Consider the following 16,251-nt stretch of genomic DNA (forward strand, 5'->3'; position numbering starts at 1 on the left):
GAAAAGAATGACAAAAATACATTTTGGTTCAACATAGCTTCATGGGAATGGACATGGCTGAGTGAGATGAAAATTGGATGGGAGCTGTTTCAACAGCTACACCTTTAGTTATCACCTTCCGAAGCACGGTTAAAAAGTTCTAATTCCATTCACGGTCACAACGTAACCTCACCTTACCACCAGAGAGGAACAAAGCTATAAAAATGATCAGTGTGGAAAATCAATGGCACTGAGAAGCAATATCATATTAGAAGGGTACATTGACAAAAAGCATGGACAAAAGCCAGACTTACTCTCACAAAGCTGGCTGGGAACCATCCCTCCTCATCATCAATTTGGCCCCACCACCAGTCCTTATTGGAAGCATCCAGGACCTTGATGACATCTCCCGCCTTAAACGCCAACTCACGCTCGGCCATGGTCACATGATCCCATACGGCCTCTGCGCTGACGATTGAACCTCCACTGATCAGCTGCAAAAGGAGCGAATCAAAGGTTCATTAGTTTATCCAGACCAAGACCAAGGATTCAAGGACCATGCTAATACAATACCCAGAATGTAGGGGTGGTTAAGAATAAGTTAAATCTCGTTCTGACAATGTAGTATGATCTCCTATGTTCAATGCTAAACAGCACCCCTGGTTCCTATTTACTGATAGTCAGATGAGAATCAAAAAAATTATTTAACCATAAATTCTTGTTGGCCTAGTCAGGTCAGTAAATTCTTATGTGTCTAGAAATGTCAGATTTCTGGTTAAAAATGTATTTTTATATATGCATATATACTATATACAGATAGAGTGAATGTTGCTTTGACACTGCAGAATAAAATAAGCATGTTACATTTTTTAACTATGGTTGGAAATAACAACTGCTTCAGCAGTGCCAAAGAGACCCAAGGTCATTATGCCCTGGCCCAAAAAAACAGCCAAAAAAGGCCTTATTTTAGACATTTTCCACTTTATTTCCTGAGATACTACTGAACTGGTAAAGCCAGTACTGATACTAGGTTTGGCAGTTAATGGGATGATTTGTCTTGGTCTCAAACTGTTGATCTTAAATTATAATTACAAATGACACAGAACTACAACAGAAACTGAGGTAAAAGAACGCAAGTAAACAAACGGATCTGCCTACAGCATATTCTTACAATGATTATGGCAAGGATTTTTCGTACTTAGCTATACATGCAGCATGGATATTTGTATTCTATAAAGGTAGACTGTGGTGTAAAGGCCCTTCTCATTAAGACTCAGGAGACAACATAATCTGGCACTCGCCACCTCACATCACCTCGCTCCACTTCATCTAACCAAAGAACTTCTCATTCACCTTGAAGGTGGTTCAGCCAACCTTAGTGTCCATTCCTGACACAGTATTCAGTGTTAAATAGTTAGCAAAACAGGCCCGTTTAAGGCATAGGAGTCAAATGCAGGAAAAAACAGAACAGAACTACCTGTGTGGCTAAAAAGAAAAGCTTGAACAGGCATGTTCAATATCCCAGGGGCTGGGCAGGTATTTGACATGGTCAGGCTTCTCCTCATGTACTCGGGGGAGGAGCTGCCCACCTCATGTGAAGAGGATTGTAAGGGAGTCATGGCATATTGTATGATGGTGAGGAGGCCAGGTGTGGCAACGCCAGCAGATGTTCAGTGCAGCCACAGGTTCAAGCGCTTTAGCCTTGATACTGCTTACACTGCTCAATGGTTTCCCCACACTACTGCTAAACAATATCCAGCACTGAATCCCTTGTGTATTCCCAGTGAACCACCACATACAACCAAAGCAAAGGCTTTTGGAGTAAGACCACAAAAACAAAGAACCATATTTCAATAAATGATCGTTTATAGTATGCAATCAAATAATGAGCCAATATGCACCCCCCCCCCCCCCAAAAAAACTTCCAAATTCAGAAGTTGCTTTTATATTGCCTATTCAGATTTTACCATTAGACATGCAACATCCATAATGCATCCACCTCATTTGTGGATACAAAATCAATTAATAATGTGAGGCTCTGAGGACCATAATGATTCAGACTGCCTTGATGCTGCCTGTCTTTGTGAGATCCCAGGGGTTTCTTTAAACACAACTGAATAAATTACTGTTACATAATCGATTACTCTGCCTCGCCTTGTGCTTTCTGAGACATCCCCCATCATGTGAACAGTTTCACAAAGGAGCTTTCTAAAAACATCAGTTTTGAATGGTATCAGAGGGTACTGTATAAACATGATCTGAATGTGATGAGAAAATGAAGGATAAAAAAAAATCACAGAAACACACAGCCATTTAAGCAGACAACATAAAATCCTCTTATGTGAGGATTTACACAAAGCACATTATGCTCCCATATAATCAACTACAGCAGGCAAAAATCTTTTTGGTCTTTTTCCTTTTCCTAGTACATTAGCAGAGCTTTTAATTTATAACAGACTTCATTAAGGTCTTTATGCAAACAATGTCAGATACAACATCCAAATTAAAGATTTTAAATGACAGTCTTACCATGTTTTGGGCAACCACATGCAAATGTCCGGAGAGAGTATACATCGATCTAGCCAGTTCAGACATTCGCGAGGCATCAAAACAAAAATATAGGTGACTCATTTGTGAGTCTTTCAGGAGCAAGAGGCAGAAATGTGCAGAACATTATTCAGTTGTGCATGTACCCGATAAGACCGCATCCTTGAAGCGTTCCTCGGCTTTACTGAAGCGCTAGTCTACGTCTGGCAGAAGATATTATGTAACACACTTTCGTCCTGGGAATAAGGGCCAATCAAAGCTTCTATGCTTATAGCCAGCATGAAAAATGCACAACTGACTCTCTCTCTCTCTCTCTCTCTCTCTCTCTCACACACACACACACACACACACACACACACACACACACACACACACACACACACACACACACACACACACACACACACACACAAAGCCCCTCACTAGGGATCAAATAGAATATCAAAAGCTTCTTCAGTTGATCCCAAAGGTAATGTGTCTGACACATGTGCTAGGTAACTTGTAGCAGAGTATCGCAACAGAGCAGCAGGTGCCCATTGCCTGTCCAGTGCTACTTGTCCCACCTATTAAACACTAGTATTTTTAAGGAAGTTCACAGCTACTGGGGTGAAAATTAAATTCAGAACTGCCACATTACAAAGAGTGAAGAATTATGGTGTCACACTTCTGCATGTGGCAGCACCTGTGACTACTTTAAGAATTCACATGTCTGACCTACTCTCCCCATCAGATCATTCAAGCTAATTGTACCAAATATTGACAATCCAGAATAATGTGGAATCTCTTAATGCAGATGTTTTGTTTAGTGATGCTGACCCTGAAATGAACGTCAAGCAGATGTTTGCTAAAAATAAAATTTGGTTATATGTGTTCTTTAACTTGTGCTTCAATGGGGCATGAGTTTTCTCCATTTCAGCCCTGGCCTAATTTTTATATAACTGCATAAACCATAGGCTTCAAAAGATGCAAATGAAGTCAGTTGCAGCTGTCGACAACAATCCCACTAAAGGACCCAATTTACCACATCAGAATTCTAACTCAAAATATATGAATTATTTAGCATAAACGATTCTGTCAGATCCACAACATAGAAGGTAACTAGAGGCATAATGGAGAACTCACAGAGAATAGGGAATAACTCAGACATAACTGGACACTGAGGCTCTGATTAGGTCACTGCAAAAATAATTGCCTTTTAAACAGACATCTTTGCAAGACAGGACACCACAAGAGGACTGGGAATGCGTATAATAATGTACGAACGTCATTCATATCTGGCTTGCCATGCTGAAGCGATGGGTGTCCCCAACTCAATGCACGCGCAATCGCTCCCTCGCTGTAATTGACGAGTGAATCACAGTGCAGCCGGTCATACGGTGACCCGTACGAAAATCCATTAATGGTAACTCAAGAAGAACATTAGTATAACGTTCACAAGCACCAGTATCGCGATCACCGTGAACACCACCACCGTTTGTACGTCCAAGGTCATGGTGCAATGCAGGAGGCTGTAAAATTCAAGCGGCTGAACTCGCAGGATGTTTTCTGTAGTCAGCCTGGCATCTGCGTAACTGTCCATATAGTCACCATTACAAATAAGTTGTCGGGGAAATCACCACACTCTCAATAAAGATCTTAAGATATATTAAAAAAAACCCCACAAAAACAACAACAACAACAACAAAAAAAATCAGGCAAGCAGAACAATCGTCCTCACCATCATCATCGTCTGTCGGAACAGCTTATTTGTCCTCGAGTGCAGACCAGCCGGTATTTACTGGATTTTTGCCTCGCCTGTACGGAAACCAGTGGGTGCACATCAATTACAACACTGTCTATGAAAAATGCGGCGTGTAGCTATATCCGCGCTCCCCTGGTGTGAGGCTAGCGATGAAAGACGGACAAAGCGGTTCTCTCTGCATGTTAATAAACGCTCACCCTGGAGGTGAATAACTGCTTCACTTGCGGTGGCGATAGGCAAGCCAGCCACTATATTCAGCACGCCCATCATGATGCCAAGTGATGCTCCTTCTAATAGCTTCCAACTTAGTAGTATGCATAACATTAAACGTTTTCTTTGATGTCACTAATCATAATAAGGAGTCGGGAAAATCCGTTTGAGTAACACAGCGTGGCACAGATACTTTATTTCCATCATTTATTATACCAAGTATTTTCTGTTTCACCCTTAAAGCCTCTGATATAATCCAAGGCTGCTACACAGCACAGTATACAGAAAAAAATATTTTAAATAAACAGAACTGAATGTATGTGTATGAGTTGTGCAGAAACGCATGATCGGAAGAGATTATCAGTCAGAAGACAATAGTTTTAATTAGGCCTAATTGATATTAATGTTATGGCATTTCCTACATAAAGCCACATCTTGCATGTTCTGTAAAATAATGTAATGTAAAGACTTTTTAGATAGGCCTATATCCTTATAAAGAATGTGCAGCTAATGAGGCTTCCACACACAACCTGTTCTCCTTGTGTCACCGATGCAGCGAGGAGTGTTACATAAACCAGACTGTGCTCCCCAACTGCTGCCTTGGCTCCCTCCTGACATTTAGACAACAAAGGTCACATCTGAAATTCTAAATTTACAAAGACCAACAGATACAAATACATGTCATGAATACACAGTCAAAGAATCATGTGCAGGAGTGTCATAGATATAAAAGTGGAGTCCAGTCCCTAAACTGTTCGCAGAGTAAATATGCCTTGTAGAGTCAGCAGATCCTTCTTTATTCCTGGATGTTGTGACTGTGGACTGATAATGGCGAATAAAGCACCCCACCCCTGTGTGGGAGGAAGGGGGAGAAATTATCGAAATGGCCGAAGCATCAAAATAAAGTGAAAGGGGATAACTGAAAAAGTCATCGCTAATGCTGGTTTATTGCAGGCAATTCTTACGGTTGTATATTGATTTTTCATTTTTGACTCAGGTATAAAGATTTTTGCATGGAGCAAAGTGAAACTATTTCTCTACGTATACTCTATATTAGGGAAAAAGCCAGAAAGTGGGGTGTATACTCCTATTTGTGATTTAAGATTTCACCATACATCTTATCTTTTTGACACTTTTAAAAGACCTACTGTTGGCATCTGCTTATCATTTGAATTTAGTCCCTTGGGCCTTGACTAAACACTCCACTCTAAGAAAGCTTTGTTGATTAAATACACCCAGATGTTTGTCATTGTCATTATTTGATTTATCCAGAATGTTTAATAAAGCCAGATGCAAAAAGTTTGCAGGTTATTTAAGTACTCATCATGATGAAGGTACATCATAACAATGACAAAATTAATATTAGCTTTAACAGAAAAAAAACAATTTATTGTGTCTACTATGTACTTTGAGACATGGGAGGGGTCTAAAATAACAATACAAGGAATCAGAGTGTCCAGCTGGAAAGACTAACGTAAGTTAAATGGAAATCTCATTCGTGCTTTTAATATCTGAGCATCAGAGTTCACGCCATCGGTAACAACCCCTTGCCAAATTCCAGAAATAGGCCAGAGTCTAGCTGTCTGTTTATTGCCCTGCCTCAAAGCATACTTCAGCATCTCATAATTACTCTTGCGGTCTCTCGCATGAAATGATTGCACAGATTTTGTTCCCCACTAGCAAATGCCTCTATTTGTAGCGCACAATTTGCTAATGGGAGGGAGCAGCCACCCCACCCATTTCCTCTCTGTAGAGACTGCTTCTTTTGTTCAGCCGCCGCCGTCCCTTTGTCGGCCACGCTCACTTCCCGCTTCCTGCTACGAGTCCTTGGTGGAGAGCTGGGGAGGCCTATAAATACTATGCCGGTGTCTTCCTGCGACCAGCACTGTCACCATTGTTATGGTATCAGCTGTTTATTCGCTCAGTTTCGGAATATTAAGAGCAGCCATTTTTTGGTTTGAGAAACAAAAGGTCATTTGGTGTGTGGCTGTTGGTGCAGATTTACTACCCAGCAGCCATTATCAGTTTGCTGTCATAATTAGATTCACTTCACTTTAGTGAATGTTTTCCATGGAGGATATTTGTCATTTGAGTGGGGCAGGTAATATGTGTTAGCTCACAGCTCTTTATTTCAGGTGCAGTTAGCCAGAAGGCGCAGGTTAATGCGTAAAGTCTCTAACCTACAAAAGGGCATGCATATAACATGTTTGATACTCCATCTGACAGAATCCTGAAAGGTTGCCTAATTCTTAAATGATCTGGGGTTGTTTACATTAAGTTTCAAATACATCTGTCTTTTATAAACAATTTGGGATTGTTCTATAATGCTTTATGGAGTCCTTAAGGGACCTTAAACAAAAGTGTAACAGATATGTATCTTCTCTGTGATTTTGGAACTACAAAGTGACCACTACTTAAAAAAAGGGACACATTAACACTACTTACTACAGTTAAACACTGTTGTGTATGGTGCTGAATTATTAAATGCTGAATTACATTTTGAGGAATTTTGAGAATTGTAATAAAATATCCTGCAATAAAATTTGTGCCATATTACACTACACAACAATGTAGAGATTAAGTTGCCATAACTCCTGTTTCATATTAGATGGTAAATGAGGAGAGAACCTAGCACCTAGCATGTCCTCAAAGATAATATTAATCATTTTTGCATGTAACCTACTATCAAGCACTGATGTTTCCATAGCCTACATAAGGTAGAAATGTACTCATGTCTTTATTTGAAGCAAAAGGCCAAACTAATGCCACAACAGTATTAACAAGCCACTGCTCTGTAACTGTCATATCAACTCAACACACTGCCAGATTAAGATTACCCTTCACTGTTACACTCAGAAATACCTGTCATAGCTCGGAGAGAGTCAATGAAGTGTTTGGTCTCACTTTTTACTTAAAAACACTGGATAGACTGTATATGACCTGTAAATGATAGAGGTTTCCATGTCTAGGACAGAAAATTAAGCTTTTGCTAGGTGTCCCTCATGTAGTGATTCTAGTGATCCAAAATGTGACAGTTCATGAAAAGGGAATAATTTAAGATAAAAAGTGGCACAAGTCTACATGAATATGGCATTCTCTCTGGTCCCAGTCACTCAAACAACATCTGGAAACTGAGTTGCTACTTTGTAGGGAGCCAACTGTGTACAACCAATGTCATTTTCTGAATAAATCCTTTTCATGGAAGATTACTTGACCAGAAAAGTAACTGCTTTTGCTGTAAGTGAGTCCTAGGGTTCTTACTAGCCAAGGCATTGCCTCACACCTGCAAAGGTACAGCAGGCTTGTATATAGAAGGCTGCTTGGGCCGAACACTACCCTGTTCGACAGGATACGCTGCAGGAATTGAAGGCATTCCCATGTCACATAGTGCCATCTACCCCCAGAAGCAGACATCACAGCATGCAGAAAAACAGTGCCGTTCTCCCCTGTTGTCCACAAATAACATGCTCTTCAATTGCATAATCAGAAAAGCAATGACAGTGCAGTGGATAGGGAATATATGACTACTGTAAATCCATAAACACATCTTACAATACTTATAATAAAAAACCTCCCTTAGCCTAGAGAAGAAATCACCTGCCAAGCTTTACTGTATGAACTTCAAGACACGTCATATTGTTTACAATGTGCAGTTGCAGAGACAGGGGATATTGGGAGAAGTACACCAACTAAAAAGGAAAAATGTCCTCCTTTAACAACACGTTATCTCCAGGGCATGAATAAAACATGCCGATCATCCCTCAATGAAATTGGGTTACTACGATCTTTTCTGTGCCAGAGACCAAACAGTGCTGCAGTTCATCTAAAGCTGTTGATCCTAGAGACAGTTCAAAAAGGAACTCTGCTGTTCTAACTCTGCTGACTATCAATGATGTATATGACTATTGTTCGATTGTCAGTTTGAGTAAGCCAATCTTTAAATCCCATTTTATTCTCATAGTTTGTTTCAAATCTATGATAATACTGAAGCAAAACTTGGTGCAAAGTTCTGCTGATATGCACTTCTTGCTTTGCTTTGATGCTGAAAAATGTATGTTGAATAGCTGTCCTCCAAAGACACTTAAATACTTAAATGGCTAACTGCAGTAAACAACTCATTTTCAGATCTCAAATATGGAAGTATTACACTTCCAAATAATGCACACTGATAATAATCATGTGTGGACCTTTGCCAAACCAGGAAACTACTAGAAATTAGTTGCTAGTTCAAAATGTCACTCTCTATGTTTCATGAGCAACCCGATAAAAAATGCACAGGTTGAGCAGAACATTCATTCAGACACTCAAGATAAGATGATTTTCATACAAAAAAAGATTTTTCTTTCCTATATTTCTATAAGAACTTTTCTTGATGTATGCAGTTTATCTGAAAAGCTTAAATAAATGTTCCCTTTTGCTTTATATTGCCCTATCTGTATTGTCAATGAAGCCACTTGGAGAGTATGCATCAGTATGATGCATGGCGATTAAAGCACGGATGGCAGCTCATTAACTCTCCTATTCATTTCACTGGCTGTTGGATCACAGAGCATGAAGTAAAAAAAACAGAGGCTGACAGCTTGGTAGCAATATGTTACGCTGAACGAACCAGTGATCTGAGTCCTAACCTTCCTGTGGCAACGCCGTGCAATGACATGACCACTTTGCCACATAAATCTCTAAACCACAGTGGAAATGCATCATGTTTATAGCAGTTGTTTCTATGAAGTCTAAAAATGAATGTCTAAACAAAGAAACATTGTGAGGGGAAGAAAATGTATCCGGCAAGTGAGACAGTTTGACTCTTCGCACAGCAGAAATTGGGTCATTTTCATCTGGTTATGATACAATTGTACAAAGAGTGTTAAGCAGTTCTGACCACACAATGACAGATTTCAACAGCTAACAGCTAACAGTACACAGAAATTTAAAAAAGCTAAGAAAGGTACTCAGACTTTCCTATGTCATTTTCTTTTTTATCATGCTCATGCAAGATCATTTGAAGATTATGCTAATAGGTTGGCACACCCGTCATCAGCACAGCTGCTGTAAATCAGCATTCCAACCTCTGTTAACCTCATTAATGTTCATTTGCATTAAGTCAGCTCCACATTCAATCTCTCAGTCTCTCACAAGCCTCAGAATTACCCTGGCTCTATAGTAGCTCATAGTGAACTTCTGGAGCTTCTAAATTCTGAGCATAGCTAGCACTCTAGCCACTATATAAAATAAAGACTGGAGATGAAGACAAATATTACATATACATATTCATGATCCTTAAGGGAAAATACAGAAAATGGGCTTTATTAACATATCAAGGTACATACAGAATGATCTGAATTGAATAGACTGCATTTTAGTAGACTAACGAAAGGCAGGCAGATAGCAATGTAAAAATTAGTGCAATACAATATGCTTGTCAAATCCGTCTGGCAGAATAAAGCCTGCAGGACTGAGAAGCATCATCCTCTTTTATGACTCATTTCCTTTTGGACTGGGGAATCCATTTAAATTTGAGAAGTGTGGAGGGGCTCCTGGTTTTGAGGTGAAAAGCTCAGCATCTGGGCCAAGCATGAGTTCAGTGGCACATAGAAGGAGAAAGGCACACTCTCCACATCCTGATTTACTCCCTACCACATACTTCTGTCTTGATGACTCATCCGGTAATATAAGTTGTTGCATAATGTAATTAGCACCAAAGCGATTTTCATTATTTGATCTCAGTTTACTTTCAGAGAGAAATGTAATTTTACTCCACTATCGCAAGGCATTGCATTTTTACATGGAGACAACGATGACAAGAAGACCACAAGCTTGCATTAGGGGATGACTAACACTAGCATCAGGCTTATTGATACTTCAATTAACACTGCAGTACTTCTTTGTGGGATCAAGCTCAACATGCAATGTAGTGCAACTGTGAAAGACTTGGTCCTATAACTGCAACAAAATGGGAATACAAAAACACTGTCTGCTTTGACCACTTCCCCACAGCAACAATAAGTCTGGTATGCTGTCGAATCCCTGGCTGCAGTTCTGTAGGGCCTACTTTCCACAAATTCAGGATTTGCGACCTTCAGCATTTGTATTTAAAGCTACACCTGGCCTGAATCTCCAGTTTACGAACTTACATACACACACACACACACACACACACACACACACACACACACACACACACATATAATCTCACACCCACATATTTTCTCCATTTAACTCTCGATCCTCTCTGTCACACGGTCTCATTCTCAGACAAAGGAGCTTTCTAAAGATAGAATCAGTAGGCCTAGGAAAACAAGTAGCAAAGAATATCATAGCAACAGAGCTCCCTGATGAGCAAATAATCACCTGCTTCATAACTCTAGCTTGCTCCAAGGCCGGATGATTGCAGAGATACCGGAGAAACACAGAGATTGGGAGAATTTGTACTTGAAATGCATCTACCCATTTGATACACACTCCTATAAACCAGGAGACAGGCAGTAACTCCTGGTAAATTGGACAGTTCTTGTTAATTCCCAAGCATAGTAATAATAGGGTTCTACATGGTGACATTAAGCTCTGAAGCTGGAGGCTTAAACATATTGAATGTTTAATTTCAGCCCAAGAGAAGAATTAAAATGTTGCCTTGAAAGCTGAAAAAGACTACATAAACCTATTTTATTAAAACTTCATTAGGAGATGCAGAAAATTTTGAATTATAGTACTAGTATTGGTTGGTGTAGGTTTATCCAATGTATTACCCTGTGCTTTACAACTTTTAAAAAGAGATTTTACTACATTTAATACGACCAGAATTATGCAAATAGTCATTCAATAATTCATTATACTGAGGAAAGGATCAACTACATAAAGAGGTGTGGATAATATGAGACATTATAATGATCCTGCTATGACAAAAATGACTTTTAGCAATTAATGTAATGATTTCATTTTTTTTTTTCTACCCAAATCCACACTAAATCGTAAGTCTCTTACTGCAGGTTTTCCTTATGCTTTGACAATAACACAGTCCACAGCTCAGGACAAATTTATTAGGCCCTGAGGGTGGTATACTAACAAAGCAAAAGGATGGTTGACCTACCATATTCACTTGCAAAGGTCCAGAACCAGGCCTGAGCAGTTTTCTGGATCTTGTGCTGCCGTTCCTCATCCGGACAGTGGCTAAATGTGGAACACACCCAGCTGTCAAACGTAGGAACATTAACGTGATACACTCACATAGCAGTCTCTCAACTTTTCATTATTGTATGATTTAGAGGGAGGTTTGAATGTCATTGTCACAATGTTCATGTATGGAGGGGAGCAATTCAAAAGCACAGAATAAGGTATTACACACACATTGTCATATTACATCTAAGAGTTATACTTCTCCCTGAATGTTGTTGTTCTGTATTTTACTGAAATGGAGTGACCTCTGGAATGTGAGCCTGTGTAGGCTGCTACTGTATAGCTTCGGAAGCTGTCCGGACATGTTCCAGTCACGTTTCCAGCACAATATTGTACCTGGATGGGCTAACAACCGTGGCAAGCCGACCGCATCAAGGCCCAGAAGGGTACTCTGGGGGAGGGGCAGGGAGCGACACCTCTGGAGGACCACTTTAAACGGCGGGTCCCGAGGCGACACACCAGCAGGGCGAGAAAGGGCCTGAAATGCACACGACACAGTTTAAATGCCGCCCGCCAGCTGCACAGAGACCAAGTGGTGCGGCAGCACTGACTCTGTCAGTGGCTGGATGAATCATTAAAGCTTTTGAATTATTATGAAGTGGTGGAGTGGATGAATCAAAGCATGGAATGAGTTGAAGGCAGGCAAATGTGCCGTGGCCAGTGGGAGGGCACAAGAGGGAAAAAGCAGCATCTGAAAAAGAAACATGACCTTCCAGGTAGACAGGGGGCCTCCACATGCAGAGGCCTGTTGAGAGTACTTGGAAGCCAAGTTGCTACAGGCTTCCTAATCAAAAAATGCAATATGATTCATTTCCATGCTGTTAGTAATGTGTTTGTGAGGGAGTGGAGGTCAGCCTTGTGGGTCTTACATTTTTTTCAGTAGTGTATCTGAATCATAAGGGCAAACAATAAAGGCTAGCTTCACAGTAGGAACACACTGCAGGTTTTCTGGAAGCCACCTCGCTTGAGTGGTGGTGAAGTTCAGGCAGCCTAAACTAGCGCTCAGCTGAAGGACTGTATGTGGAAGTTCATCCCTATCTGTGTTGCTGGCAAATTCATTTGGATATTTTTAAAGTTAATGTAGTTCACATCACATTACTGTCTTAATATATAAGTCATACTTTTAACACTATGTAACACTGACAGTCTGATCAAGCTCACCATTAAAAGCAGTATTCTATAGAGGATCAGATCTTGTTAGCATTTATAAATATGTTATCAGTGTTTCTTTAATGATAAAGTAACCCTTCTCATATTAATTTAGACTCAATTTAATGTCTTTATTTTGCAAGTTATTAACCAAACCAGCATATACTCATATAACTGATGCAACTGATGAACGCAAATGCCATCACTAAATTATGATAAGCCATCCAATGGCCTTGAAGTAACTTGGAGTTGTGTATCTCATAGCCAATAAAAATGCTAACAGTTCCTTTCCTCTTGTACACTGCCAGGATAGATCTTTTTCTTACACTCTGTGGTTGCAGTGGGATGGACTGGATGGGTGCATGTCCCTCTATGACAGAATGTGGTCTCCTGGGAGGACGGGCCCTTCTTGGAAGCAGTGGCTGCAGCGTGCCTGAGGAGTCTTGCCATCCCCACAGGCAGACACACACCTCCTGTCCAGAGGAGAGAACCTCCTCCTTTATGGCGGGACACTGCGCACTTGGCCCGCCTACGCACAGTGACACAGGCCGGGATCTTTTTCTCAGAGGGAGCACCCTCATTGGTCTAGAGGTTCTGAAGCATCCCAGATTTCCTTTGCCCAAGTGACAGCCACCTGCTGAGGCCTATTTTCAGGCATGTGGTTATGTGGGAGAGACAAATTGAGCGACCTGAATGTAAGGTACAGTAGCTTCCACAAAGTTGGCATTCAGAGCAATGGAATGGGGGGGATCCATGATCAGCCAAAAGGCAGATCATACACAAGCAACACTGCTTATTATTGGAGTTAATAGACTCCAATAAAAGTTCAAATAAAAACTCCAACTCTGGCTTGAGTGACAAAGCCTGTTGATGACGCTTACCTTGAAATAAACCATCATACATATACTCTAACAGCCCAAGTAATTGAGCTGTACAAGCCATTTGATAAAGAGCTATTGAAGCTAACATATTTCCCAGGTGGGTTGGTGATTTCTAGTTAGGGGGATTAAATGTGGCTTTCCGGCTGTTGTTTTCTGTGTTGCATTTAATTGCGCTACCTCTAGTGGCCAACAGATGGAGCAAAAGGAAATCCATTATGTTTAGACACTGAGTGTCCTCTTTCTTCCTCATCCATATACCGTTGTTTGTTTAGAAAAAGAAACAGGATTGTTATGCCAATTTCAATTGGTTAGTCATGGAATGAAAAGCAATGGATCTGTTATACTTTATGATGAATGTGCAGTATAATGAAACATGTCCAGTGGAATTTAACACTTCAGACCATCTAAAATGTCAGCAATAAACCAGATCCCAGCTGACAATTCCTGAAAACAAAGACAAACATTAAAAAAAGGATCTTACCTTGAATATTTCATCAGGACAGTCTGGAACTACCTCCCTGTCCCTACAAATATCTTGTTTATCATTAATATTTTGGGTGCCCAGGTCTTTGGCTTTGGATCCAGCTTCAGTCTGCTCATGAGTCCCTACCTCCTGTGACAGGAGGTCAAACTGGAGCTCAGGCTCTGATAGAGAACTCCCCTCTGGAGCATCACATCTCTGGTGGTTCTCAATGGTTGCCAGAGAGGTGTGAGTGGACGTGAACTGGGACTCTGTCCCATCTGAGATGCTGCCCTGGAATCCATTGGCACTCTGCGAGTCTGCACATGCTTTCCAGGATTTCAGCACCACACGAGGAGATGGGCTCACTTCTTCAGCAGATGAGACAACCTCAAACACATCAGGGGAGGCAGACTTGGCGGGAGTTGAGGCCTCAGCTTTCTCCTCACTCCTTAACATCACAGATACAGAGTGAGGGAATTCCCCAATGCGCTGTGCTCTCAGTGAGCCAACAGGGGAGCACTCTCCTTCAGGAGGTGAGAAGGACCTGGATGAGTTCCTCCATTTTCGGGCAGTCTCAGCCACACTGTTAAAAAACCTGAACAGGCCTCCAAAATGGCTGCTCTTGACATCTGGGCCTGTTTGTTTAGGTGCATGATTAAAGTCTTTGATACATTCTAAGTCAACAGATCCATAGTCAGAATCAATTGTTTTGTCCAGTGTGTGCATGGAGTCAAAACTCTTCTCTAATAAATTTGAACCTCCCCTTCCTATGAAGGAAATTCTTCTCAAGTAAGTCCAGACATCACCCCCCTTTGACCGTCTTCCCCCTAGCGGTACCTTGGGGCAATCCTTCACGTAGCGCTCCTCGTGAAATGCCACAGATGAGTTGTTGCAGTTGGAAAAGTTGGATTGGGCTTTCTTCATGTATGTGATTCTCTCCAGATTCTTACATCCATTCTGCTGGCTGACTGCGCTCTTAGACACTTGATGATCATCCTCAAGCGTGGCAGAAAGGTCTATATCCTCGAAGGAGCAGTCAAAGTCAGTGGTGTAGCCGGCATATGAGTGCCTTTTGCTTTTATTCCTGAGAATGTTCCTCTGAGAGTGCAGTGAGGAGGGCGAGTCCCGGCTTTGTTCGTTTATGCCATCTCTAAGCCCACCATGGAACTTCACAGAAGAGGGCTTGCCAACTTTGCCTCTGAATACCGATGGCGACTTTAACTTCTTGAAGCCCTTTACCTTGTCTGTGAATGACAGCTTTGGAATGGACGTCTCTCCTGGAAGGATCATAGAGTGAGGCCGCCTCTCATAGTCAGATGCCCCCTTCCGGCGGTTGAGAATCCGCCAGATGCCTGTTGTCCTAGAGGCCCGAAGGGGCTCTTGCTTTCCTCTGATGGGTGTCTGGTAGGAGACGGGACCCGCAAACTTGGATTCTCGGATTTGCACAATCCCTGTTTCACTGTCCATGTCCAGGGACACATTGAAGACTTTGTTGACATAGCCATTGGGATCACTGCACTCAGACATGGAGCTGCCTGTGTTGTCCATCCTGTCAGCTTTCAGTTTTAGGGAACATCATGTTTGTTGTCCACCTGAATATCTAACACACGGATGTCAGAAAATAAAATGAGTAAGCAATTTTAAGGAAATCATTGGTTATCTAGAGCTGCATAAAGCTGTAATATGTGGATATGTGAATATGTGGCTGTTTCATTACACCACTATTCAGTTTAGTGATAACTACTATTTGTTTAATTCAATTTTTAAGGTACAGTTACAGATAATGTACAATAAAGTACAGTTACAATGTGTGTGTGTGTGTGTGTGTGTGTGTGTGTGTGTGTGTGTGTGTGTATGTATATATATATATATATATATATATATATATATATATATAATTTTTTTATTATTATTTATTTATTTTTTTAATAAAGAGAATCCGCAAATTCACCTATTCACACGCTTTTTGAACCGTTCCAGTAAGTAGTTTTCTTACCACTAACTTTCTTACATTCACCTTGATTTGTTAAACTGGGTAATTTTTTCAGTGGTGCGAACCCGATCGAAAGTAACGTAAATGTCCACTTCATACTTCACATACAATTTTGCAT

The 16,251-nt window shown here is 40.9% G+C and overlaps 1 protein-coding gene and 1 long non-coding RNA gene across 12 annotated transcripts in view; both read right to left on the minus strand.

Annotated features, from left to right (window-relative positions):
* The window catches only part of LOC113574182 (spermatogenesis-associated protein 13-like), a 31,771-nt gene that overhangs the window by 15,088 nt on the left and 432 nt on the right, over positions 1-16,251 (minus strand). For 10 of the 11 annotated variants that reach the window (XR_014117603.1, XM_027004915.3, XM_081699033.1 and 7 more), the window contains exons 2-5: positions 14,159-15,740; positions 11,984-12,125; positions 11,562-11,662; positions 294-473 (exon numbers count right to left, since the gene is read on the minus strand). Coding sequence is in view for 10 of the 11 variants with exons in the window: in XM_027004915.3 (XP_026860716.2) it covers positions 294-473; positions 11,562-11,662; positions 11,984-12,125; positions 14,159-15,688 (1,953 nt within the window). In the remaining variant the exon portion in view is untranslated. The remainder of the gene's footprint in view (positions 1-293; positions 474-11,561; positions 11,663-11,983; positions 12,126-14,158; positions 15,741-16,251) is intronic. The other variant, XM_081699032.1, reaches the window with a different exon arrangement.
* On the minus strand, positions 386-4,236 carry LOC145651698 (uncharacterized). Its single transcript, XR_014117604.1, has 2 exons — positions 2,509-4,236; positions 386-473 (listed from the first exon to the last, which is right to left on the minus strand). It is a non-coding gene; the product is annotated as an uncharacterized LOC145651698 (long non-coding RNA).

Source organism: Electrophorus electricus, chromosome 16 (genome assembly GCF_041902795.1).
Source record: "Electrophorus electricus isolate QZ-2024a chromosome 16, ASM4190279v1, whole genome shotgun sequence".
Lineage (NCBI taxonomy): Eukaryota > Metazoa > Chordata > Actinopteri > Gymnotiformes > Gymnotidae > Electrophorus > Electrophorus electricus.